General features: G+C 34.2%; 1 protein-coding gene across 1 annotated transcript in view; it reads left to right on the top strand.

The window, feature by feature from the left end:
- Positions 1-27,362, top strand: part of LOC129218738 (rap guanine nucleotide exchange factor 1-like) — a 166,908-nt gene that overhangs the window by 121,129 nt on the left and 18,417 nt on the right. Inside the window, 1 exon segment of the mRNA XM_054853062.1 lies at positions 22,437-22,617. Within this exon segment, the coding sequence (XP_054709037.1) occupies positions 22,437-22,617 (181 nt within the window).

The following is a 27,362-nucleotide window of genomic DNA, read 5'->3' as shown; positions in this document are numbered from 1 at the left end:
ACCCAACTAGTTTTTAACTCATAAGTAAAATGCACTTTAATATTTTTCGGAAAATATAAAAGGAATATAGTCTGCAATTTGAATTACGCGTAACTTCAACACACAGAAGAATCAAACTGAAGTATATTTACGAATTAAAATACATTGAATCAATACTGAATTAAAAGAAATGTCAAATATATCCTAAAAAATTCATATGTTTTTTACATTATATTAATCAACAATATAACAACTTTTTAGTAACGCTAACAAAATTCGTAATTGTTTCACAAAATAAGATTGTATGTGACAAAACATAAGTTTCAAAGATTTTAAATATAATACGAGTTAAAATATGAAAGCCATAACGTATGAAGATGAAACCAAGCTTTCACGACTGCACAAGGAGCATTTGTAAACAAAATTTATAAGTCTCAATACAAAATTTAACTAGCGTAATATCCATACACGACTTGCAACATTTAAAAACTTAATACATATTGTGTTCAAATAATTGTTTAATTAGACCAAGAATATCGTTCAGAGTTTAAAAAATACAGAACTTTATGACAATCGCGACTATTACAATGAACTTTGTTTTCAAACACAGGTTGCAAGCAGAGACGCTTGAGCAGAGCATAAGCAGCATTGCGCTCCGCAAAGAGCAGCACTGCGAAATTCTCGCCAACCATTTTGGCAGCTTCCGAATTTCGCTAATGCACTGTAATTGAGAGGGTTTCAAAATTCGCTTGCCGGCGCCCAAAGTTCCCGGTGCCTAAAATGCTCAGTTGTTGACTTAACAAATTGTGTCTAACTCACCAAGTTTAGCAGATGCCTTTCTATTTGTTGGGGAGAATTTCTAATCTAATAATATCTCCCCAATGTTTCTTTGATACTAGCAGAGTGAGTTCGGAAATAAGAACTTGACAAACTATTTCTAACTTTCATGAAGTTTATTTAAACGATAATATAAATAGATAAAAACACGCTGTAAATGATAAAAATAAATACTAACAACATAGTCTCTCTACATGCTACTTCTGCATGAGAAAACTAACAGTGCAACGCAAACTGCATGACTATTGACTAAAAACTTCGATGAAATAGACCCATTGGAAAATAAGCTAAGTCCAGCTAATCATTTCTAATAAAGTGCAAACGGCACGAACAAGCAAGTTCGAATGCCGAACGAGCGACCGCCTACATCGACGAGAGATGATCAAAGAGAGAGCGAACTAAAGCCGCGAGCAGTTTAAATATCCCCCCGGGTCATTAGCATATCCGAGTCACGTGAACGGACACATCACTGCTATCGTCGAGCACACGTGCCATCAGATTTCTTCTAGAAGCTTTCTATGACGTCTCCCGCGAAGGGTGAACGAAAGTGAAACAAACATTCGGTCGATTCGATCAATGTGAATGAGTGCTGATAAGAATCTTTTACCCCAGTCATGCAGAATGATTGGTAATACATTATAAGTAAGGAAAAACATTCTTTTACTATTGGTGTTGTGAGGTGATGAGATAGGATTATTTACTGTTGTCATTAACAGGCATTTATGCCTAACAAGGCCCCCCCCTCTCATCATCTCACAATGAAAACATTCAAAAAAATTCGACTTCATTTAGACATTAACACAATTTCCACATATTAATAACTATATGAGAAAAACAATGAACAAATTTTTAAAATATAAACTTGACTCTATATTACGAACTTCCAATATAGATCTAGAATCTCAAAATTTGAGAAAAACACAACATACAATGCACTTTGCTGAAAAAATTTAAAAGTTCAAAGAACAATCATCTTGAAATGTCCTTTTTTTTCTTTCGTACACTCTCGTACGTCGTAACTCATAGTACGTTTTCCACGAATTTTCACCAAAAGTTCTAAAACAAATTCTTGATCAAAGTCCTTTATAATTTTTTTTCAATCATTTTTCCGGTTTTATTTATAACAATGACAGTAGGTTAATCTGAAATATAAAATAAAAACCCACAGTAACTGTTCGAATCAGCATATAAAATATCACAGTCTTGAAAATAGTATAGTATAAGCATATATTGAGAAATATTTATGACGAAATGTAAACAAGCTCTTTTACTAACTATCTATTTCTCATTAAATAATTTCATTTACAAATAGATCACTAAAGATCTTCATAAAAAAAATGCCCCCTTCTATACTTAAAGACTGTCTGATAATTTTAACTGATTAAAATTTCATTTTTACCAATTCAAATTTTTTTTTTTTTTTTTTTTTTTTTTAATAACATTTTTGCACCATTATTTATTCAATGAAGGAAAATTACAAATTCTAACGGGAACTAGTGGCGTTTCCAATATTCCAAAATAGGGTCTCACAAAATGAAAAACAAATACACCCGCGATAGACCTTCATGCAACAATAAACTCACTCTATCCTAACTCCCGGGAAGACTCTGACAATTACATTTTCACTTTTAACGAGACGTAACAAAAAGCTGTTCGCAACCCGGTTGATAGGGAGAAAAAGCCACCGAAACATTCAGGTGGACAATTAAATTGTTAGAACTTGCAAAAACATTTCACAAAACATGATGCAAAGAAGAAAAATTTAAAGTACATTAAACAATTTTCAAAAATTTCTAAAAAATGTTTCTAAATTATATTATATTTGTACAAAAAAATTTTTCAATAAATCTTTGAATTTCCAATCGGGTGAGAGGTTTCGTGAATATGTCCGACATGTTATCTTTGCTTTTGACATATCTCACGTTAAAAATATTTTTATGAACTAAATCCCGAATGAAAAACAATTTGATATCAATGTGTTTACTACGATGATTTTCGATAGGCGATTTAACAAAATCTAAAGTAGCCTGATTATCTACATACAAAATAGATTTAATTTTACAACTTGTAACAATTTTTATTTTGATGCATTCGTCAATTATACGATCAAACCACATGAGTTCTTTTGCACATTCTGTCATGGCAATAAATTCAGCTTCCATCGTTGAAAGGCTAACGCTTCGTTCTTTGAACGTGCGCCATTCAATTGGAGCTTTATCAAGTAAAACAAGTTGACCGCCTAATGAGGTTCTATCATCCTTATTTGTGGCGAAATCAGCATCCGAAAAAGTTATAAGTTGAACATTTTCACATTTTAAGTTTAATTTTAAATCTTTAGTATGGAAAACATATCCTAGTAATTTCAACAATCCATCCCAGTGTACAATTCCTGGGTTGCTTTGAAATTGGCTGAAAATGTTAACAGCATATGATATATCAGGACGTGTTCTACTAGAAATAAATGATAAACACCCTAATAAACTCTTGTATGGATATTTTGACATTTCGTCAATCTCAGCTGGAGTACTAGGACAATTTAACTTTGAATAAACACATCCTTTACTAATAGGTAAAGAAGAAATAGGAATTTTAAATTTACTAAATCTTTCATAAACTACACGAATGTATTCAGTTTGATGTAAATTTAAGTCATTTCCTTCATTTTCAAATTCTACACCTAGTAGCTTTTTAGTTTTACCTAAAATTTTAATTTCAACATGTTTTTGAAGTAAATTCAAAGCATCTTTAATATCCCTGTCCTTCTTACTGAATAACACAATGTCATCCACATATAAGAGTAAAATCACATTATCAGTATAATAAACACAATTACATGATAAAAATTTATGAAAACCAATTTTAAGCAATATATTTTCAATTTCATAAAACCACAGACGACCGCTTTGGTGCAAGCCGTATATAGCTTTATTCAATTTGCACACATAATTTTCTTTTCCCTTCTCAATAAAACCTGGGGGTTGCTTCATATATATTATTTCATCAATAGGAGCATATAGGTACGCACTTTTAACGTCACATTGGATATGTAGCCAATTTTCTCTTGATACCAACAAAGAAAAGAAAAAGCGAATGGTACTAAAGCAGACTACTGGGCAGAAGGTTAGATCAAAATCTAGTCCCCTCACTTGATTAGTCCCCTGTGCGACTAGTCTACTTTTATAAACTTCACCATTTTCCCCTTTCTTTAAATTATAAACCCATCTACATCCGATAGGATTAACATTTTCCGGTAATTTGACTAAATTCCAAACATTTCTTTTACGCATAGTGCCTATTTCAATTTCCATTGATTTTTGCCATTCCCCCCTTTCATTAGATTTTAATGACTGTTTATATGTTCTAGGGATTTGAATTTCCGTGTCTAGTCAGGAAACATGAGTTAAAATTTTAGATTGATTTGAAACTTCACCCTGAAAATCATCATTGCCTTTAAAATTAAATAATTCCGGATCATACGCTATGTTTTCACGAAGACAATATTTTTGAACATCATTCAACGATCTTAATCTTTTGCTATTCCCCTTTTCAAAATAATATACGTCGTTTCTTGAACCATCAGGTCTAGGGACAAATTTCCGAATCCACCTAGCCTCCCGCATTGTTTTGCGACTGGAATCATCCCCCTCACTGTCTGAACTTTTCGCCCCCCCTTCAGAGCTACTTTCAACATCTAATTCTCTGAAGCGATTCGAATCTCCGCTTTCTTCCGAAGAATTCTTATCTTCTGCCTGAGGCGAAAGAGGCCAGAAAAGGGTATTTTCTTTTCCGTGTGATTCCTGCTCGGAAGTAAATTCGTCCTTGAAAAAGGAATTCTCTTTGAAAGATACGTTGATTGTTTCAATGACTTTATCTTTGTCTGGAAGATAAATGCGAAATCCTTTACGATTGAACGCGTATCCGATTAAAACGCCTTTTTCGGCTTTTAGGTCTAGTTTCTTTCTTAATTGTCGTGGGATACCGGCAAAACAAGTAGTTCCGAATGCTTTTAAATGTCTTACAGACGGTTTTCTTCCCCCGTAAAGTTCAAAAGGAGTCTTTTCTTGACTTGAATGACAAATTCTATTCCATGTGTATACAAAATATAACATCGCGTCAGGCCAAAAACTGTTTGGCAAACCACTTTCTTTTAACAAAACGCGTGCACTATTTGTTACTGTGCGGTTAAAATTTTCAATTAATCCATTTTGCTCTGGTGTGTACACATTTGTGAGTTCATGATGTATACCCATATTTTGACAAAACCCGTCTAGTTCCTGATTTACAAATTCCGTCCCGTTATCAGATCTGATACTGACAACCTTTTTGCCGATAAATCTTTCGGCTCTCAGAATATGTTGTTTTACAATTCCCGGAACTTGACTTTTTGACTTAATAGGATACAATGAACACCTTTTAGAATAGTCATCAATAATAGAAAGAAAATAATTTTCTCCATTTCTACCCTCTACTTCACATTTTCCCCAAACATCCATATGCAATAATTGCAATGGCTGGGTACTTCTTACTCTATCAATTGACTGGAAACTAACACGCTTAAATTTTCCTAATTTACAAACATCACAGTTTAACTTAACGTGTTTAAACTTAGGTAGGCCACGAACAGCTGAAAGATTACTAGTTTTACGAATACTTTCAGTGTTGACGTGTCCACAGCGTTTATGCCAAGTTTCAATGTCACTTTGACAGCATTCTATCGAAGGTTCTCTATTTACATGACTAGAACTAGGAGAATTTTAAAACTTTTTACAATTAACATTATAAACTCCATTATTGAGTTCAGCTTTAAAAATTAATCCCTGTTTGTCGGATACCTCCACGAAACCTCTCCCACCTTTAAATTTTGCACCACCCTGGTCAAACTTGGTGCCAGACAAAATATTTCGTCTCAAACGGGGAGAGTACATTACATCTTTGAGAATTACAGTTCTTTTACCGAACTTAACTTTGATTTCCCCTTTTCCCTCAATCGGGAAAGTTTGCTTTTTCACGGCAACAGCCATGTTTACATCATTTAGGGGTTCAAATGTCCTAAACCAGTTCTTATTTGAGCAACAGTGATTTGATGCGGCAGTGTCAAAAATAAATGTATTCCCTTTATCTTGGGTCTGACTAAGATTTGCCTCTGACAAGAAATACAAAGGATACTCACATCTATTATTTGAAGGTGATCGGCGACGCTCCTGCAACTTCCTTCTAGAACTCCATCGGCGATTTCTACTCCTTGGGCTCGTACCTTCATCCCTCCATTCTTTCCGGGGTTGGTGCTGGTTTCCCCTTTTATTTCTTTCTTGTGAAGTCATTCTTTGACGGTCTTCATTTTTGACATAAGGGCATCTGCTTCTTATATGCCCATCTTCATGACACTTGTAACATCGAATTTTAGATTTAACTTGGAAAACCTGCATCTCATTTGTCTTCTCTTCTTTCATTTCTTGACGGTTTTCTTCAATAATTAGGTCAACCAGGATTTTCTCGAATGTAAAATCTTCATTTTTCCTCATCAAAATCTGTTGAATCAGATGATCATACGTTTCTGGTAAACTTTGCAGTAATTTAAAAGAAATACAGTCCTCCGGGAAATTCGGATAAGCAACTTTGATTTTGTCGAAAATTCTCTGCAGACGCGCCGCGAATAAATTTAGCTTTTCTCCATTCTCTTTCTTGCATTGATTCAGCTCAATGAAGAGTTGCATACTTATACATCTATTCTCCGGAAAAAAATGTAATTTTAGCTTCTTCCAAGATTCGCATGGATCTTCTATAGTTTCAACTATTTTTCTTAGATTTTGTTCAATATTCAAGAAGATTAGAGAGACTGCAGTTCGCTTCCTCACAATAAATTCTTTCACATCTTTTTCTGTTACATTCGTCTTCTCATTAATGACTGGTTCTTTCTCTTTTCCGTTAGTAATGTCCCATACATTCCGTTCCATGAGAAGGAACTTCATATTCGTCGACCATTCGAGGTAATTCTTGTTGTTCAGCTTTTCAATCTGAATCGCGAAATTTGCCATTTTCTTTTTTTCAAACTTTAGTATTCTTGAATTTTGGTAAAATCTTTTAAGTCTCTTCTATCTTGGTCGCCCCCCCATCTCAAACATTCCAATAACTTCATCTTCAGATGGGTCATCAAATTTGCAGCTTCCAAAAAAAAATTTTCAAAATTTCTGAAAAATATCGAAATGTACACCATCCAACGGTACATGTACTTTTGGCAGCAGTACAACCCCGCCTTTTTACAGATGCATGTACACTCTTTATCATTTCCTAGTCTTATCCAAAAATATTTTCACTAGGTCTGCACAGGAAAGGGACTGGACCCATAACCCGTGTTGGGGAGAATTTCTAATCTAATAATATCTCCCCAATGTTTCTTTGATACTAGCAGAGTGAGTTCGGAAATAAGAACTTGACAAACTATTTCTAACTTTCATGAAGTTTATTTAAACGATAATATAAATAGATAAAAACACGCTGTAAATGATAAAAATAAATACTAACAACATAGTCTCTCTACATGCTACTTCTGCATGAGAAAACTAACAGTGCAACGCAAACTGCATGACTATTGACTAAAAACTTCGATGAAATAGACCCATTGGAAAATAAGCTAAGTCCAGCTAATCATTTCTAATAAAGTGCAAACGGCACGAACAAGCAAGTTCGAATGCCGAACGAGCGACCGCCTACATCGACGAGAGATGATCAAAGAGAGAGCGAACTAAAGCCGCGAGCAGTTTAAATATCCCCCCGGGTCATTAGCATATCCGAGTCACGTGAACGGACACATCACTGCTATCGTCGAGCACACGTGCCATCAGATTTCTTCTAGAAGCTTTCTATGACGTCTCCCGCGAAGGGTGAACGAAAGTGAAACAAACATTCGGTCGATTCGATCAATGTGAATGAGTGCTGATAAGAATCTTTTACCCCAGTCATGCAGAATGATTGGTAATACATTATAAGTAAGGAAAAACATTCTTTTACTATTGGTGTTGTGAGGTGATGAGATAGGATTATTTACTGTTGTCATTAACAGGCATTTATGCCTAACACTATTTCACATTTCTGTAGCTATCAAGTGAAATGAATGAAGTCGGAATTCAAGTTGAAAGGCTAAATCATTTTATTAATAAATCCAATAATTTAACAACTGTAAATAATCTTTAACATTGATAAATGATATAAACAAGTATGAGGGATTTCAACACTACTCAAAACATCCTTCATGTTCCAAAAGAACATCTTTTCAAAAAAAAAACATTTGACACCCTAACATAAATTACCCTAAAATGTTTCAAAAAATTTTAAGTCCCTAACTCTCATGGCGAAATTCTAAAAGACATCTCCTACGTGCAGGACATCACCTCAACAGCGAACAATCCTCTTAAAAATACGACTATCGTCCGTCGAAAATGAGAAACGCGAGCAGAAGAAGTGATTTCCTTCTCATTTCCCCCTGCTTATATAATACAGCGCACTCAATGCACGTCACGCCGGGTATGCCTACGTAAGAGCTCAGTCTGGATGCTTCCAGAACATTCGATTTGCCGCGGAGCTATCGGGAGATTACATCATCTCCCCTCGTGCTCTGACGTCACATCCTCCTTCCTGACGAAACACGTCGTTCGAAGTCGTTCTGATGTTTACACATTGATTCTCCCGATACGCGATTTGAAACAAGCGTCCTTTAAGGGACAAGATTAACTGCCTTTTCATTATTAAGGAAATACAAGTGAGTAAAAACATTTACACTTAGTCTACACTTAGCTTTCAAAATGAATTGTTGAGAATATTTCTCAAATAGACATTTTTGGCTATCATCGGTGCCCAAAGTTCCCGGCGCCCAAAACTCTCGCCGCCCAAAGTTCCCACCGCCCAAAGTGCTCGGCGCCCAAAGTTCCCGCCGCCCAAAATGCTCGGCGCCCAAAGTTCTCGCTGCCCAATCTTCCCATTTCGTTGTATGGAATGACCCAAATGTAAAATTTAAATCAAATTATGACTGCATCCACTTAAATTTTCATGTAAGGTATTATCAGAGTTGCACTTCTTGAATTGAATATTCACTGTCAAGAAAGAATTAAAAATTTGAAGGTTCATTTATTTTAACTTCTTAAATCTTCTTGTAGGGAATGATCACAAAAATCATAAAAAATGGTTTAGTATGACAAATTAGCTCAAAATAAATAAATAAATAACTGAAATAGATAATTCTTAGTAATATTCCCTGCTTAGATGAGCTAATTTATTAATTTAAACCACTTTTTGAATTTTTCATTCTATCCTCATTTGGTATATGTGTGTGTGCTTTTTATTTATTCATTTCTCAAAAAGTAGTGACAACATTTCAAAAGTAGTTTGTAGGCCTTACATTTGAAAAAAAAAAAGAAGTTGTATTGCAGTTAACTACTTTGTAATAAAGTAGTTGTGGTTTTCTACAAAAAATATTTTTTTTTTTCGACCAATGCTTTGGTTTCCATGCTTTACAGTGATGAATTTTTAGAATTCGGAGGGAAAAAATTGTTAAGAAATGTCATTTGAGAAATTAATAAAAATTAATTATTGTTTTCTACAGTAACCCACTTAAGTTGTGAAACTGAAAAAAAGTGTCTGAAGTGGTCCAGTCAAAAATGACTTTTTTTTTCTTTTACTTTTTTTTGCATATATGTGTGTACATTTTGATAGCTAAAAGTGATTTTTTTTAATTGCTTGGAATGTGTCTTATTTATTCATCAAAACGCTGGTCCTACGTTTTCCTATTTTTTATATTGTAACGGATCCGGTGCAACTTCCAACTTTCTTGAAAGGACGACACAGTTCTTGAGAAAAACACAGGAAATTTATTTACACTATGTACAGGAAAGATCATTAACAACTGCTAAATTAATCATCAGCAATTAAGCAAATATCACTCAACACCGTAAACTCAACGGTTACACACGTATTTACTTCCAAGTACGAAAAACAACACAGCGAAATGCCTCGCAATAAACAGAGCTAATACACTCTCAGTGCTAATTCTCAATCGAAACTGACTTTTTATCATACGTAACAGCTTTTTATAGGCATCGAAAGATACCTCTCAAATATTCCAGAAAATCTTAGACGGTTCTACCTCTACCTTATTTCTTTCCATTCACAAATTTTATCATTCAGAAATGAGGGGACAGTGTACTTCAGCCGAATGTACAGGGGCTGTATATTCATTACAGGAAACTATTTACAGGTTACGATACTACAATAATTTTAGAAAAAAGATAATTTGATGAACGCCAAATTTAGCTAGATTATGACAAATTAATCATAAAAATAATTACTATTTACAGAATTTAACATTTCCCCCTTCCCAAGGACTGCACGTCCCGCGCAGTACAATCCCCAGAAAGGCTGCCAAACTTAATATTACAAGTTCACAAATACACACATTAAATAATAACCAATAATACACAGAAAATACAATAATAAGGGCCAGCAGGAACAAAGGTAGCTTCTTGTCCCAATCCTATTGATTTCTGGAGACCATAAGCAAGAGATTATTCAGGATTGTGCGGTTAAATCTTTCCACCATGCCATCCGATTGTAGGTGTAGTGATGTTGTCCTAGTTTTCTCAATTCCGAGAATTTGACATAGACCCTTAAAAACAGCAGAGATAAAATTCCTCCCTTGATCAGAATAAATCTGCAAAGGTGTTCCATATCGGTCTCCTTGATAGAGCGTCTGCATTACCGTGAGACAACCCTTTTCGGTGCTTGATCTCCATGTCATATTCCTGGAGCCGCTGTATCCACCTGGCTATCTGGCCTTCCGGATTTTTGAAGTTCAAAAGCCAAGTTAATGAGGCATGATCTGTCCGAAGCAGAAATTTTCGGCCGTAGAGGTAATGATGGAAGTGTTCTACAGCTTTCACTATGGCTAGTAACTCCTTTCTGGTGACGCAGTAATTTTGCTCCTTCTTTGATAAGCATTTGCTCCAGTAAGCGATGACATGTTCGTTGCCCTCTATTTCTTGGGATAAAACAGCTCTGATGCCCTCGTGGCTCGCATCAGTGTAGAGGATGAAGGATTTTCCAGATTGAGGATATGAGAGAATAGGTGTTGATGTTAAAGCCTCCTTCAATTGTAGAAATGCATCTTCGCATTCTTTGGATCATTCAAACTTTTGCTTGCTCTCCGTCAGCTTATGCAAAGGTCGTGCAATGTTGAAAAAACCCTTCACAAACTTCCTGTAGTTAGACCTCAAGGTTCAGAAAATATTCAAGTGGCCAATGGCCGCTAGGCTCAAAAAGCTTGGTGGCCACCAGTTTTACCGGGTTTCGAAAACAGTGCTGTAGTACAAGAATGGGGGTGGGGGAAGGGGGGATTTTGACTTGTATTTTTTGAAACAAATATTATGAAAGTGATGCTAAAGGAATGCTAACAAGAAATATAAATTATATTAATCATGGAAACATAAGAGGCATAGGGCGAAGGTTGGGAGCTCCTGAAGCAAATGGTTCATTCCACCCATTTTAAAGTTTCATAAGAAAAAAAAAATCATTAAGCCAAAAATAAAGTAGTGTACACAGTACCATGGTCCCACAGTGAAAAAAAAAATTTTTAGCATAAAAATATTTAACTACAGACCTTCTCCAGTAATGTACAATTTGGCATTTACCAAGAATATATTTCCAAAAAAAAAAATCATTCTTTTTGCATTATTTGAACTAAGAGTATGACCAAACATGGCGACTACGTTCAATACGCAGCGTCGCCATGTTAGGATGACTATGAAGGGAAAACAATCAAAGGACTGGCTATTTGGCTTATATTTTAATTTGATGCAATTGAAGATTAAAAAATTACAACTGTTATTCGAATAAAAAGAAACTAGCCCCCGTTGTTTAAACGATTTTCAATGGAACGTATTCCTAATCGATCGCGAGTATTACTGTCCACATCACAGCAGAAATATAAGATATGGTTTATAGAAATATATTTTTTGATTTCTTTTTTTAATGATGTTGGATTTATAATGAAATATACAGGATTTATGGGAAAACATGGAACTTTGACTGTGGCAAAGGAATGATAAAACGGGGTGCGGGGGGCTTTGTGCAGTCAAAAACAAGTTACCTTTTTAAGTTTTAAATTAATTAATTTTTTCCTATTTTGACGATTTTCAGAATAAAGACTGTTTGAGTTAATTGGGAATCAAATAGGATCGGAACGACCTTCGAGGATTTATGTAAAAAAACATACATAATGGTGTGTTTCTTTAAAGAGCCAAAATTTGCATAATATTTTCATACTTTCAGAACAAGATTTAAAGCAAAACATAAAACTGTTTTAGAAAAGGAATTTGAAAAAAAGTACAGGGTTCATACACTTGTGGTTAAAAAAAATTCCCTTACTTTTCCAGGTTAATTTTTTAGAAAATTCCAGGTTACTCGCTTCACTCAAAATTAAATTTAAGTAACAATATTTTCAAAATAGTCAAAATTGTTCAAAGTAGCAATGTGTAAGAACTGAAACTTTTCCACTTGTAAAAAAAAAAAAAAAAAAAAAAAAAAAAAAAAAAAACCCTTGGTTTTTAAAAAAAAAAAATTCTGTCTCAAGTTAAAAAAAAAAAAAAAAAAAAACATTTCGTTAAAAATTGTTTTCATTTGTTAACTATTTGTTAAAAACAATGTACTTTCAACTTATTTTAACGTTTCTCTGATGCCACATGTCATGCATATTAGCGTTTTGCTGTAATCAGCAGCAATCTTTCTCCGCTTTTGGTTTACGATTCTTTTTATTTTCCTATTAGTATGTAACACAAAACATATTAAGCAAAGTACAAAGCTATTTTTCAGTATAAATATGATTAACTTGTTGCATCGATGGGCATACCATACAATGCATTCTATCAAAAGTCAACATCCGTCAATCATAAGCCAATGCCAATAATCAGATTTTTTTTTTCCTTTTGCATATAAATGATGCTTGCATTAAAATTAAAAATTTTCTTTTTTGCGCATTTACTTTCAATAAACATTGCTTTCAATAGACATTGAGATAAACATCTAATTATGTTTTTGTAAATTTTTGTCTATTTCCATCTCGCAAATGACCAAATATGGCGACTAAGTAAAAAATTTAAGATAATGAGTAGATTTTTGAATTTGTAGCATAAAAGTAGTTACAAATAATAATTTATCCTTAAAAAACTACAATTATAAGACAAAATAGTCAGTTTTTAGCACATAAGCGTCTAAATCAATTAGAATAAAAATAAAATTCTGGAGATAAAATTTTGCATTTTTCCAGAAAATAACCCGGAAAAAAGGGCACATTTTGCGTTGTTATCAATAGTTTGCATTGCAATAAATATCCAATGCTATTTTCGGAAACTTAGGCACTTAAAAGGTTTTGTGTACTGCCATCTTTGGAATGACCAAATATGGCGGCTACGACAAAAATTAAGAAATAATTTTTTGAATTTGTAGCATGAAAACAATTTAAAAATAATAAATCTTCATGAAACTACACTTCAGTTGAAAAGTTTTTAGCACATTTGCGTCCAAGGCAATGAGGATAAGATTAAGTTTTAAGAACAAAAATTTTCATTTCTCAAGAAAATTACATATTTAAAATAAAAAATTAAAATAAAAATAAACAACTTGCAGCACATTTTGCGTTGTTTTCATTAGTTTACAGTTAAAGAAAACATCCAATTCTGCTTTGTTTTTGGAATATTAGGCATTTAAGCATCGTGTCTACTTCCATCTTATGAATGACCGAACATGGCGACTACGTTTCATTCGTAGCTGAAAAGACTTTTCGATTAAAAAACGATTTTCTCAATTGACCCTACCATCCGCAGGCTTGTGCTTTAGAAGAAGGAAAATGTTCTTCTCCCGTTAAATTTGTGCATAATTCCTGTTCACCCTAGGAAATTTTTTCTTTGGAACTATTGAGGGGCAAAAATGGCGTCCGCGGAAGTTTTTTTTTTAGTTCGCCTTTTTTATTTTATTGCCAGCGTCATTTTGCCTCAAAACTTTTTACATTTTTTTTTTCAGGAAACATCGATAAAAACGAAGAATAGAACTCAAGGTTCAAAATTCCCTGGAAAAAATTTTTTTGGGGGCAAAATTTGAAATTTTCCTGACTTCCCAGACAATTCCAGGTTTTCCTGTAGCGTACGAACCCTGTAATTTAATAACCATATTTTCCTGTGTATTATCGGCGGGCGGCCTATAATCTGCAGGTTCTAAAATGGGCCTGAAGAAAAAAAAAGATTTGTATAATCCCAGGTGTATAATACGATGTAAAAAAATAAAGTTTGAATTTAATATACCATTTGAGCAACTAAACAGAAAACATTAAAAGGTAATTACTTTGAAGGCATAATCAAAATTTATCTAAAATATAATCTAAAATATAATGATTTCTTCTTGAAATCATGATTATAGTACACTAATTACTTGAAAAACTGAGTCAAGACAAAGGAGCAAACGCTCTGATCTTGTGCAAATGGCTTCCTAATTCACTGTATTTTTGCTTATTTTACATTGCCTGAATCGCTTTAGAGGAACATTCAAGCAACATAAAATAACCAACATTCAGGCAGTCAGTGAGAAAGGACATGCAAGCTTTGTAAAATAAACGACATTCAGTCGGAGTATGGTCTCTATCGGTGAATCCTTATTGTACTGAGGCATCTGTGGTGTGGAATTCTTTTCTTGGGATCTAAAATAAAAATAACCCCCCAAAAAAGTTGGCGACTGTAGAGATTTTTTGGGGTCGCCAATTTTGAAAACTGAGTCGCCACGTGGCGAGTGGCGACCGTAAATCTTGACCTTTACCTGTAGTACGTGCAGAGCCCCAGGAAACTTCGCAGCTGATAGATGTTTTCGGGACAACTCTAACTCTTGACCGCAGATACCTTTTCTGGATCGGTTTGTACACCTTCAGAAGAGATGATGTGACCAAGGTAGTTCACTTCCCAGTGGAACAAATTACATTTGGACGGGCTTAACTTCAGATTGGTTTCCTTAAGCTTTTGCAGCACTTACCGAAGATTAGCCAGATGCTCTTCGAAGTTGCGTCCCACGATGATGATATCGTCTAAATAGACCAGACTGGATCATAGGAGAGTCCTCTTAATACTGTCTCCATAAGATGCTCGAACGTAGCTGGTGCATTGCAGAGGCTGAAGGGCATCACATTAAACTGCCATAAGCCTTGTCCAGTTGTAAATGTTGTAGATGCTGTCTTCACTCGGTCATCAGGGTGTATCTCAACCTGCCAGTAGCCGCTCTTCAAGTCGAGGGTCGAAAACCACTTGTGTCCGGAAAGAGTGTCCAAGGTGTCGTCTATCCGTGGAAGAGGGTAACTGTCTTTCTTGGTGATTTCATTCAGCCGTCGGTAATCAACACAAAATCTGGTGGAGCCATCTATCTTTCGAACCAAGACGATGGGAGAGGCCCAAGAACTGGATGAGGGTTTGATGACATTATTCTCCTGCATCTCTTTCAGGAGGGTCTCAACCTCTTCCTTCTTGGCGTACGGTAGTTGTCTTGGATGCTGCTTAATAGGGGGGTGTTCTCCAGTGTAGATCCTATGCTGCGTTAAATTCGTACGGCCAACATCCTCTGATGTAGACAAAACAGATGCTTGAAGTCGTCCACCAATTGTTCAGCAGCAGTTCTTTGATCTTTCGATAAGGGCGCACTCCCAATTACCTTCCATGTCAAGGACTCAGAAGGCACAGTCTCGGGGGAATTGATTCTTCTAATGATGCAGTTTACTGGAGTACAAGTTGCCAACACTTCACCTTTCCGGATATTCCTTGGCCTTTCACTCACGCTGGCGACTCTCACAGGAATTACATCCTTAGAAAGGTCCACAAGCGTAGATGCTACCAGCACTCCTTTTGGGTTATTGCTTAGGTTAGGGTATTCAATGAGTCCACATCGAAAACTATTGCTTTCTTCAATAGAGCCAGGTATTAATGATTCTGACCTTGAAGGAATCAATAAATCTGTTTGGGCTATTATTTGATGAGCGGATTTTACATCATTTTCTGCGTTGAAGATGGCTATGTCTTCTCTCATTGAGTGCAGTTCATTAGTCTTGAAGTCCAGGGTGAAGTCACATTTCTTTAAAAAGTCCAATCCGAGAATGAAGGGGTCCGTGATATCAGCGACGAATGCGGTATGATGGTAGGTGGCATGCCCAAACACTATTTCTAAGTTTACTTTACCTTCAATCTCGATCTTGTCACCTGTCACAGTTTGGAGGGTAACTCAGGGCGGCGTCCATAGAATGTTGAGTCCAAATTGACAAGCCACATCTGTTCTAATGATTGTAACATTGTCTCTAGTGTCAATAATCAGTTGGTAGGGAAACCCGTTTACATGTGCGTAAACAAACAGTCCATTACTGCCGCCACTCGTCGATGAAATCTGGAAAACTTTAAGATGGGGCTCATTCCAATTTGGCGACCTCCGCCCCGCAAGATTGCCATGGCTTAGTTTTCCTGAACCTGAGAGGGAGAGGTGCTCTTCCCTCTGGTTTCTTGGCGAGCTTCACAGTTTCTTCGTAAGTGACCCTCGGCGCCACATTTCCAGCACTTAAGTGGTTGTTGATTTTGGTCCTTGGGAGCCGAAATCCTTTTGAGGGTTCCTGCAATTTCTTTTATTTGCTTTTCAAGTTCTGCAAAATATGACGAAACCGGATCAGACTCATCAGTTTTCACGCCGCGGATTGAATGGCGATCCTTGCGGGTTGCTTGCTGGGCGACCTCCAACTTCATCGCATACACAACAGCAGAATTCAGGTCTTTGACATCCGCCATCCGTAGAGCTTTCTGGATTTCTGAATCTCGAACCCCGTCCATGTAGTAGTTGAGTGCCAGGTTGTCTCGAACATCCGCAGGACAATCGCAAAAAGCAAGATGAGACAGTCTCTCGACGTCAGCCGCAAGCTCTTGCAGGGTTTCCCCGGATTTCTGGAAACGGGACTTCAACTGGAGTCGGTTGAAATCTTTCTTGCACTTCTCACCGAAGCGAAGCTCCAACGCAGATGTGAGGGCAGCGAAATCCAGGCACTGGCTGTCTGGAAGGGTCTGAAAAATGTCCGCTGCGTCACCTCTCAGGGATGCTGCAAGATGGCAGGCTTTGGATGGGTTGAGTCCCATCCATTTGCTTCGGAAATTATCAGGAACTGGGTTTTATACACTTGCCATGAAGACTTGCCGTCAAATGTGGCGAGCTTAATTGAAGGTCGTGTAGCTGAATGTACAAAGTCAGCAGAACTGCTTCCAGACATCGCCAATTTCCTTTCTAGGTCTTTTATTTTCTCCTCCATGGTATTTTCAACAATACAGTTGGCATAACAATGGCAATACAGTTTCCTACGGAATCGAATCTTTTGTCAAATATTACTTCGATTTTGTTTTCCACTGCGATAAATCGGCCTTCAACAGCCTCAAATTTTCCTTCAATAGCATCAACTCGATGCTCTATGTCATTAAATTTATTTTCCATCACAGTCTTTACTGAAGTAAGGTGTTTTTTAATTTCTTCTTGGTTAGAAGCTAAGTCATTTTTCCGCACCGTTAAATCACTTTTTAATTGTTCCTGATTAGCCGCCAATTCATTTTTCAGTTCTTGATTTGCAGTCAATTCATTTTTTAATTTGTCTTGATTAGCCGCCATATCATTTTTTAATTGTTCTTGATTAGCTGCCATATCACTCTTCACAGAGTTGATTGCGTCAAGAAGTTGTTTTAATTGTTCATCCATTGCGCGAGTAATCACCATAAAAATAAAGTCCAAATGCAAAAAGTCTTTATGAAAAAATGTCCAAAGTCACACTTACTCCAAGAAAGTCCTAAAGAAGCTCCACGTTGGGTGCCAAAATTGTAACGGATCCGGTGCAACTTCCAACTTTCTTGAAAGGACGACACAGTTCTTGAGAAAAACACAGGAAATTTATTTACACTATGTACAGGAAAGATCGTTAACAACTGCTAAATTAATCATCAGCAATTAAGCAAATATCACTCAACACCGTAAACTCAACGGTTACACACGTATTTACTTCCAAATACGAAAAACAATACAGCGAAATGCCTCGCAATAAACAGAGCTAATACACTCTCAGTACTAATTCTCAATCGAAACTGACTTTTTATCATGCGTAACGGCTTTTTATAGGCATCGAAAGATACCTCTCAAATATTCCAGAAAATCGTAGGCGGTTCTACCTCTACCTTATTTCTTTCCATTCACAAATTTTATCATTCGGAAATGAGGGGCCCGTATACTTCAGCCGAATGTACAGGGGCTGTATATTCATTACAAGAAACTATTTACAGGTTACGTTACTACAATAATTTTAGATGAAAGATAATTTAATAAATGCCAAATTTAGCTAGATTACGACAAATTAATCACAAAAATAATTACTATTTACAGAATTTGTAACAATATTCTTTTAAAATGTTGAATTTTTAAAGGTATGCTATTTTTCCTATTTTTACTTTCTTTTACAAAAAAGGAAGTATTGTACTTGCAAAAAAATTTTCACTCAAAAATTGGCCTTAAATTCCATTTTGCTTGCCCCCGAATGAATATTGAATTTTTTTTTTCAACCCAACCACACGTGGATATATGCCTAAGACAGGCCCGTGTCCAGAATTTCATAAAGGGGGGGGGGGGGTTTGGTTTCAATGTTTTTTCGTTCTTACCTGCACTGTCAGAAAAACACAACAGTGGCTCAAATAATTCATTTCTGTTTAACGGCTACAATGAGGGGCATAGCGGTGTGTGTGAGAAGTGGGAGGGGGGGGGTCAAAAATCTCAGAAGATGTGTTTTTAAGTGATATTACCAATTCTATTATTGTATATTTTATATACAGTAGACATGCCTAGTTTTTATTCGGCTCATGTTTATCCGGATCAAACTTGTATAGGGTCAGGTGGGGTAAAATGGGTATAAAATAGCCTACTTTTGGATTTTCACTCAAGTATTTTTGTCAAAATATTTCGTTTCTAATTTTTTTTTGTTTTATGTATACATTACATATGTTGAGAGTAGAATTAAATGATTTTCACACATAATTTGATACAAATTTATTTTTGAGAGGAGTGTTAATGACTATATGTTTTGTATACCCATTTTACCCCATGCAGGTGAAAATGGGTAGCCTATGGAGTAAAATGGGTATTAAAGTCTAAGAAGTGATGAAAAAGCATATATTTGTTCAATGCAGTGTGATAGTAAAGGCATAAGAGTCAGTTATGAAAATGTAACTATTTAATTAAAAAAAATAGTGCAAAGAGTAAATTTGACAAAATATTAATAAGGTTTCTTTGAACGCATGATATCCATACTTGTCTTTCTTTAAAAAAAGTAATGGCCTGTTGTTAATTTGTGGCGCATTAAAATTTTTTATTATTTGATGTTCTTCAATGAAATCCATGTCTACATCAGGAAAAATAAAATAAAATCCCCCATCTCGGATTTTTTAAAAGTATTTCACCTCATAAAATTTTCCTCAACAGCTATATATTTGCCAATAAATTCTTTCTTGCTTATTTCCTCAAAGTATGATACTTATATCTTTGCACCTGTGGTTAAACTTTGCTTCATAAGCATATTTTTAGCAGTTTCTATTCCAGATACTTCCTCTGAATGGAGACTTTCTTTTTCATCTATTTTTTATTTTCTTGTTTTTAAATTCCATACGTTTTTCATTTTCAACTCTTAGCCTTTCTAAAACATCTTTGTCATTTATTTCCTGTATTTTCCAGCACCTGTTTAAGTTGTTTTAAATAAATCATGCAGGTAGTTGTCAAATCTGAAGCACTTGTTAAAATTGCTGACAATATTGCACTTTTCAAATCTTTATAAGGTGACGAAATTGTGCTTTGTGACGCATACTTTTCGGATTGAAACGAGGATGTGTTCCGAGAAATTAAAGGTACATTAGAGAAATTGATAGAATCTGATTGCAATCAAATAAAAATATGACGAGCAGCAGGCTGGGCCCAGGATATTCTGAGGAAATTGTTGTTTTATGCGCAAGTGGCACATAAACACTAGAATAAGTATACTTGTGGCTTATTTTTATTTATTATGATGGAGTGAAGTTTATTTTATAAAATCATAGCATTGTGCATATTTTTATGTTTCAATCATTTTGAATCAACCACAAATGAATTAATATTCATTTAAAGGAAAATATGCTGTACCTTTTAAAACAACTTGCTGGAATGATAAGCCTAACCATATATACCCATTTTACCCCATTTTCAAAATATGAGATTAAAAATAGAAAAAATTATTTTTTTTTCTTCCCTGTAAGTTGAAGCAGCAATTAAAATGTCCAACTAAAGATATTATGACACAGTAATAAAAATTCCTCAAAAATCAGGAGCTGGAGATAGAAGTTTAAGCAGACAACATGCGGCTTGAATTTATCGACTTCAATTTAAAGTGTTACCACTCACTAAAAAATAATCTATTGAAAAAATATATCTTGTGATATAGAATTCAGAACAGCCAAGTATAATAACCAACTCAAAAAAATGCAAATTTAATTTAAAAAAACTGACTTTTTAAACCATATATTTTGACTACCCATTTTATCCCACTACCCATTTTACCCCACCTGACCCTAGTTAAAAAATATATTTTTACTTAAATAATAATTTAAAACTGTGAGTGCAAAACAGTGCTGCAACTAGAAAATAAGTTTTAAGGGAGACATGTTGAAAAATAATCTAATCTGATAAGGGTGCCGGGGTAACTTCCCCGGAAATTTTAAGCAGTATTCTAAGATATTAGGAGGAGGGGTTCAGAGGTTATTCTACTTAAATTTTTAGTTAGTTTTGTTTGAAGAAACTAATTTTTGATGATATTAAAGGAAAGCGATTCGAGGACTCTTGCTCGTATTTTTTCTGAAACTGGAATCTCAAAAATGCAAGTCAGTTGTACGACCATATTTGGTAAAATTAGGGTCCTTTTAAAACTGAAACAAAACAAAACCCAAGTTTGGGCGACGCAATTTTAAGCAATGTTGATATAATAAGCGATGTTGTTCGGGGGCTTTTTCTGGAAATTTTGCGAAACTGAAGATCTGGAAACCAAAGTTTGAAATGCTCCGTAATGCTATTGGAACGAGGGGGGGGGGGGGGGGGGGGGGGTTGGTAGGAGTAGCATTTTGAAGATTTTATTATTTTCAGACAAACTAGAAAAGAGGGAAAAAAAATGCTGGGAAACTTCAATGAGAATGTTTTGTTTTTTTAAATACCATAAACAAACTTCAACATTAAAGTTAATTTTAAGTCAAATTTACACATTTCTTTGGTTTTTATTATGTTTCCACTATGGGAGGGGTTTAACCCCTAAAACCCTCCCCTTGGACACGGCTCTGTCCCTGTCCCTAAGTTTTTTTTTTGGGGGGGGGGGCTACTTCATTGTCTAATATTCTTTTAAATAATTTTCCCCTGCGTGCTTACAGCATTGCCGGACTATTCAGTCATTCCTCCGTCGTTAATTTTTTCAAGTACTTAGAAGCGAAGGGGCTTGGGAATCCTACAATTGAGGAAAATGCTAATTGTTAAACATGGGGAAATATTAAAGAGGGTGAATACTGTATCAGAGTTTAACTCTAAAATTAATTAAAACTTAAAATACATTTTGGAAAACCGTTTCATGATTCATTGATTTTTTTTTCTTTCAATGGGAGGGGTTTAACCCCTAAAACCCTCGCCTTGGACAAGGCTCTGGCCTAAGAATATATAGACACCTGAAGTATCCATTTTGATGATCCCCAAGTTACTTACGACAAGTTTTCTCGTGATGTCCGTATGTATGTTCATATGTGTGTATGTGCGTGTTTCGCATAACTCAAAAATGTTATGTCCTAGAAAGTTGAAAATTTGTACGTAGACTCCCAGTGGGGTCTAGTTGTACACCTTCCATTTTGGTTGCATTCAGATGTTACAAAGGCGGTCTTTTACACCCTTTTGGGGTAAAATAATTGCTAATTTCAATTTAAACTCAATTGCTGATATAATTTGTCAAATACTTGGCAATATATCTCCAAGCTCCAAGGCAATATGTCGCCAAGTTTTGTCGCCCTCTTTTTGACAAATTTGGTGGTTAAAAAAAAATCTGGTTCCAATTTGGCCATGTTTCAAGAGTTAACCATTGAATCACATTAAAACTGCCAACATTGGGAAAATTTATCTGTATAAAACGTTTTATTCGCTTCGATTCAGAACAAACTTGTGTTGAAAATATTTAAAATGTTTCTTTGCTTACTCCGAGGCACTATTATTAAATTGGAGTAAAAGGAAGTCATGTGATGCACACATATGCTCGTTTTATATTCTTTCAGAATGTTTAATTTTTAAAAGTATGCTACTTATCCTATTTTTTGACAGTCAAGATGCACCATGACCCCTTCTGTGGTAGTCAGAAAAAAATAATTTTGTACATGATTAATTTTTTAGGAATTAGATTCATAAGAGAAATTATTGCTTTATTTATTTTACAAGTTAAAATTACTTGTCCAAATCTTGTCAAATGATTTTTACATGTTTATTTATTTCATTTTTAGGGCCCGATCTCGAATTTTAGAGCAGGAGGAAGCAAAGGACCGAGAAAGATACGTCGTGAAATTTATTAAAGTTATGAAATACTTAAGAAAATTAAATAATTTCAATTCATACTTGGCTATACTTTCTGCCTTAGATTCAGCACCTATTAGGCGTTTAGAGTGGCAAAGAAATATTACAGAGGTATAGTTAAACTATGTATGTCTTAAGTGCTGAGCAATTTATTTTTACTTAACATTTTCATTGTAATCTAAATATTGAAAATTGACATGATACATACTTTTCTTTTATTGTGCTTGAAGTAAAAATGTTAATAATTGTTGGTTGAACTATGCGTAACTGTCTCATCAATTATTTTATTTATTTATTCATTTTGTATAAGTACAGCATTTTCTTGTATAATTTGTATTTCAAGATAAGTTCAACTTTTCTCTTTTACTTATTTATATAATTATTATTATTTTTATCTAAAAATTTTAAAACTGAATTGTAGGGATATAAATAGCATAGTTGTATTTGTTACAAAATAAAAATCAAAAGTAAATATTTGAATGTGATTATGAGCATGTCAATGATCTTATTTTGAAATCATTTCTGAAAAGAAAACAAAAAGCATCAAGAAGTAAAAGCATAAAGTATTTCAATAGAAAATGATTTTTGTCAATTGAAGAGTAATTTCTTGTACAGGCTTCATACCAAAGTGATTACAATTCAGGAAAACAATTTTGGTCTTTTTACCTATTTTGGGAACCTGTTTTTAGAAAAATGATTTCTAGTCTTTAAAGATCCTTACTTTTTTCTGAAGTGAAAGTGCTCTGATGATTTTCTAAAGGTCTTGAGTTCTTTTCACCAAGAAGAATCTCAAAAATTCCATCTGACTTGCAAAGTTTAAAAACTCTTTCTAGCAAAGTATTCTCAAATCAAGAAATTTAATGGAAGTTGAGAAGACTAAAGCTCTGTTTATTTTCTGGTAACACATCAAATCACAGATAAGAAAATCCACATACCTAAAGCTATTCAATGCTTGTATTTTCCCCCAGCTTTTTTGAAGTGATGGAAACATTTTTCGTACAAATTATTTCACTTTAAAAATGCTTTATTATGTTTACTTCATGTGAAATTAATACTCATTTGAAATTTCCAATTTTTATAAACCTTTTCTGCACAATTGTTATAAAATAAATAATAATAATATAAAAAACAAACAATTACAAAAAATTCTAAAAAACAAGTTTGCTCTTTGAAGCCACTAGAATTGCTGACAGTATTTTGTTCTCTTTAATATTCGTGAAGATCAGCACTAGAAAAATGGCTTTTTCTGCTGGTTTAATTTCATTTTCCAATCCCTCCAGTTTTTGAGCTCAAAAGTAGGAATTTTTGTAAAATTTAAAAAAATTTAATTTGTGTTGAAGCATTTTGTGATTTTTCTATGTGTCTCTGAGATATTCAATCAATTTTTTGTAAAAGATTAAGCTTCATTTTGGTATATATTCACATGTTTCTTTCCTGCCCTAGATGGACAGTGTAAACAAATGGGGTTATCACCCCGTGCAAAAGACATTCATTAAAAAAGAATAAAAATGCCGGTAAAATCTCTATCTCTAGATGATAATAGTATTTTTTTCGTAATATCTCAAAAACTTTAATGACTCACACCAGAAAAGGTGAACTCTTATTTTTGTATGCTTACAAAAATGAGTAAATTTTGACAGCAAATACAATATCAACTATCATTCTTTCACAAATGTGAACTGACTAGATACAATTCTATATTTTGAACATGAACAAATTTCATGCGTAACCAGAGAACTAGATTCATATAATCATGAACATCAGTACTTTATTTATTCATTAGTGAATCTAACATTTCTTTTTAAGTTTTTTGGTAGTTATCTATTATTTTATTTACATACAGTCAAACTCGCTTATAAAAGCCCTGGTTTAACGAGAACTCGGGATTTTGTGAGGAAATCCTACTTAAAGCAAGCAATATTTCTGTGATTCATAAAATTTCTGTTGACTTCCAGCTAAATTTATCCTGTTTTAGGAAAATTTTCTTTTCGGAGCCATCCGAAGATTAGTGATAAATCATGAATCCTGAGAACAAGCAATGACAGCACTTTTCTTAATTTGTATTCTATAGATTATATACATTATATTTATACTACATTGCATTTATGTATAGCATTTAAAAATTATATATGTATGTGCATGTGTATTCCTCAAAAACAATGGCATGAAAAACAGACAGACAGCTCAAAGCAAATTAACCAATTTCTTTGGTACTGCACAGAGATTAAAAAGAAGAAGAAAAAAAGTGACTATGATGAATTTTTATGATTTTTTTTTTCAGGAACTCATTTTTTTTTTACGAGCACTCGGTTATGACGAGCAAATATCGTAGTCCCATTGCGCACGTTATAAGCAAGTTCGACTGTATTTTGAAAGAAAAAACGTTTTGATAAAATGTTTTTGAAAAAAACAAAACAAAAGGTTTTATGCTATCTCCTACATGTTTTATCTAAAAATAAAATATTACTTTTAAAGTTATTATTTTAAAAATTAGTGTTGAAATATTTTTGTTTTCAAACTTATGTATGAGCAGGGTAGCTGCTTGTTATAAAATTCATAATAAAAACTAAGAATTAAAAAATAGATAATGCTTGTGCTTGAAAAGTCATGACCATTTTGAAACCTTTTGTATTAAACTCTTTGACAATTCAATTAATGTTCCCCTCATTACACCTTGTTTTGAATAAGTGGGAGCAACATGCCAGAATTTTTCCTTTGAACAATATTCTAAGCACATCCATTTTGGAAAGTTATTTCTTAACTAGCTTCCTGTCCCGACCTTGTTCCAATTAAAAAGCGATCTATCTTTAAAAAATATTATGTAGGTACTTCTAATTTAAGATTTAATAGTAAACAGCATTTTTTGCTTTGTGTTTATGAGATGTGAAACAAATTGGTTTACCTCATTTCCTGATCAAGAGAGACTAACACATAATTCCCACTGAGCAATATAATCTTCCCATGTGTAACATTCATAAGAACCTTTCATTGGGAGTTATAATCACTTTAACTGGAAAAGAAATATCCAAGGACCATACAGATGCAAGGAATATGAGCCAACTGTTCTGCTGCATGTGATGTAAGAACAACACTCTAAGTCTAATTCATATTGTTCCGTAGTGATTTTAATTACGGTTGAACTCCCCTCATTGCATAGGTTAGGCAAATTAAAGCTGCACAGTAAAATTATTGGAATATTGCCTTCAGTTTTAGAAGCATAAAGAGAAGTCCCGGGGAGTTAACCCATTCCTTGCCCCGGCCGATACAGGATCGGCCGCGCAGTTTATGTTAAAACTGCCCCGGCCGATTCAGGCTCGTCGCAAGAAAATGGTTCCTAACTGCCTTCGACAAACCTGTGTCATCACGGCGTTTCTAGCAGTTTTTGCTTCGGCCGAATATGTGTCGGCGATCCTTCCAGGGGCAGAATCCTGTTATTGCGCTTCTCTGTTGGGTTCTGGTGCTTTTAGGGGAGCGGTAATCAAGCTCTTTTCCTTAGTCAAAAGGGATATAACTTATAGTATTTCAAGAAACTGTTGTTGTAATGTATTTTATTTTACTAAGATATTAACCTTTCAAGTACTCTTGGATGGGACACGTATAATGCTTTAAATATTCAGGCAATACATTTTTATCTTTTCGTGGAAGCTTTGTTTCTTAGCATTCTGGCATTTGAGCTCATAATGAACAAGTGTGAAAATGTTTCCTTACTCATTTTACCAATATTTCTAAGCTTGAATAAAGCAAAGAAACGGAAATATTTTTTTCTTGTTATCAAAGATCCACCGTCTTACACAAGCATCCTTAACTAAATGTTTCATAATCCTCAAATTTTATAATTTATTTTATGTATAATATTTTTTTAAATTCTCTTACATATCTTAATTTTGTACAAGTATGTTTTTTTTAAATTATAATGTATTTACTACGCTTTTTATTTATTTGTATACTATTATTATTATTTTTGTTTATTTATTTTTAAATGATGATATTTTCAAATTTAAACTATAACTTTTTATATTCGCGGCATCCTTTGATGGATTTTTAGTGATACGGTTTTGAATATTTTTAATTTCTCAAACAAAAATTCTGATGACCGCATCGACTATACGTAATAGTTGGCCATGAAAAAAAATATATATATATACTACAGTACAAATGAAATGATAATACAGTGAAACCTGCGTAAGTTGACCACTTGCGGTGCGCAACTTTAGTGGTCAACTTATAAAGGGTAGTAATGAAAACTTTTTTTTTGTTGTCATTTCTTGTCCCATGCATTCATTTTTTAACTAATTGGAACACTTTAAACTCACTGTCATTGTTTGACATTACTTTAAAGCAATAAGAAAAAAATGTTATTTAAATATTTTTAGAGATTATTTATCAGAATGACGCATAAAGTATCTATCATACAAATTTAAAATTTCTGTGAATCGATCAAAAAAAAAAAAAAAATCCTCATTGCCCATCCTAAAAATTCATAGCAAGTCAAAAGGGACTCAAATTCTTTATTTGATTTTTTCTTGTACATTTTTAACCATGGTAATCTATTTTTCAACAAAATACCTCCTTATTGAATTTTGGTGCATTTTCTGGGACTTAACATGAGCCCAATATGTTTCGATGGAAACATAAATATTTATAGGCTTTTCTAAAATGTCTGGTTACTTATTTGAGGCGCAACTGATGAAACTTTTAGTACAATCTAATGCTTTTGCCTAGTGGTCAACTTACAAAGGGTTTTTTACAATACTTCAAACCAAAGCTGGTGTATATTAGTGGTCAAGATAGACAGGTGGTCAAGATAGAGAGGTGGTCAAGTTACAGAGGTTTTCCTTCGTTATATAAGACAGGAC

Source organism: Uloborus diversus, chromosome 3 (genome assembly GCF_026930045.1).
Source record: "Uloborus diversus isolate 005 chromosome 3, Udiv.v.3.1, whole genome shotgun sequence".
Classification (NCBI taxonomy): domain Eukaryota; kingdom Metazoa; phylum Arthropoda; class Arachnida; order Araneae; family Uloboridae; genus Uloborus; species Uloborus diversus.
The sequence above is the reverse complement of the archived record's forward strand: the minus strand, read 5'-3'. Positions and strand labels throughout refer to the sequence as shown.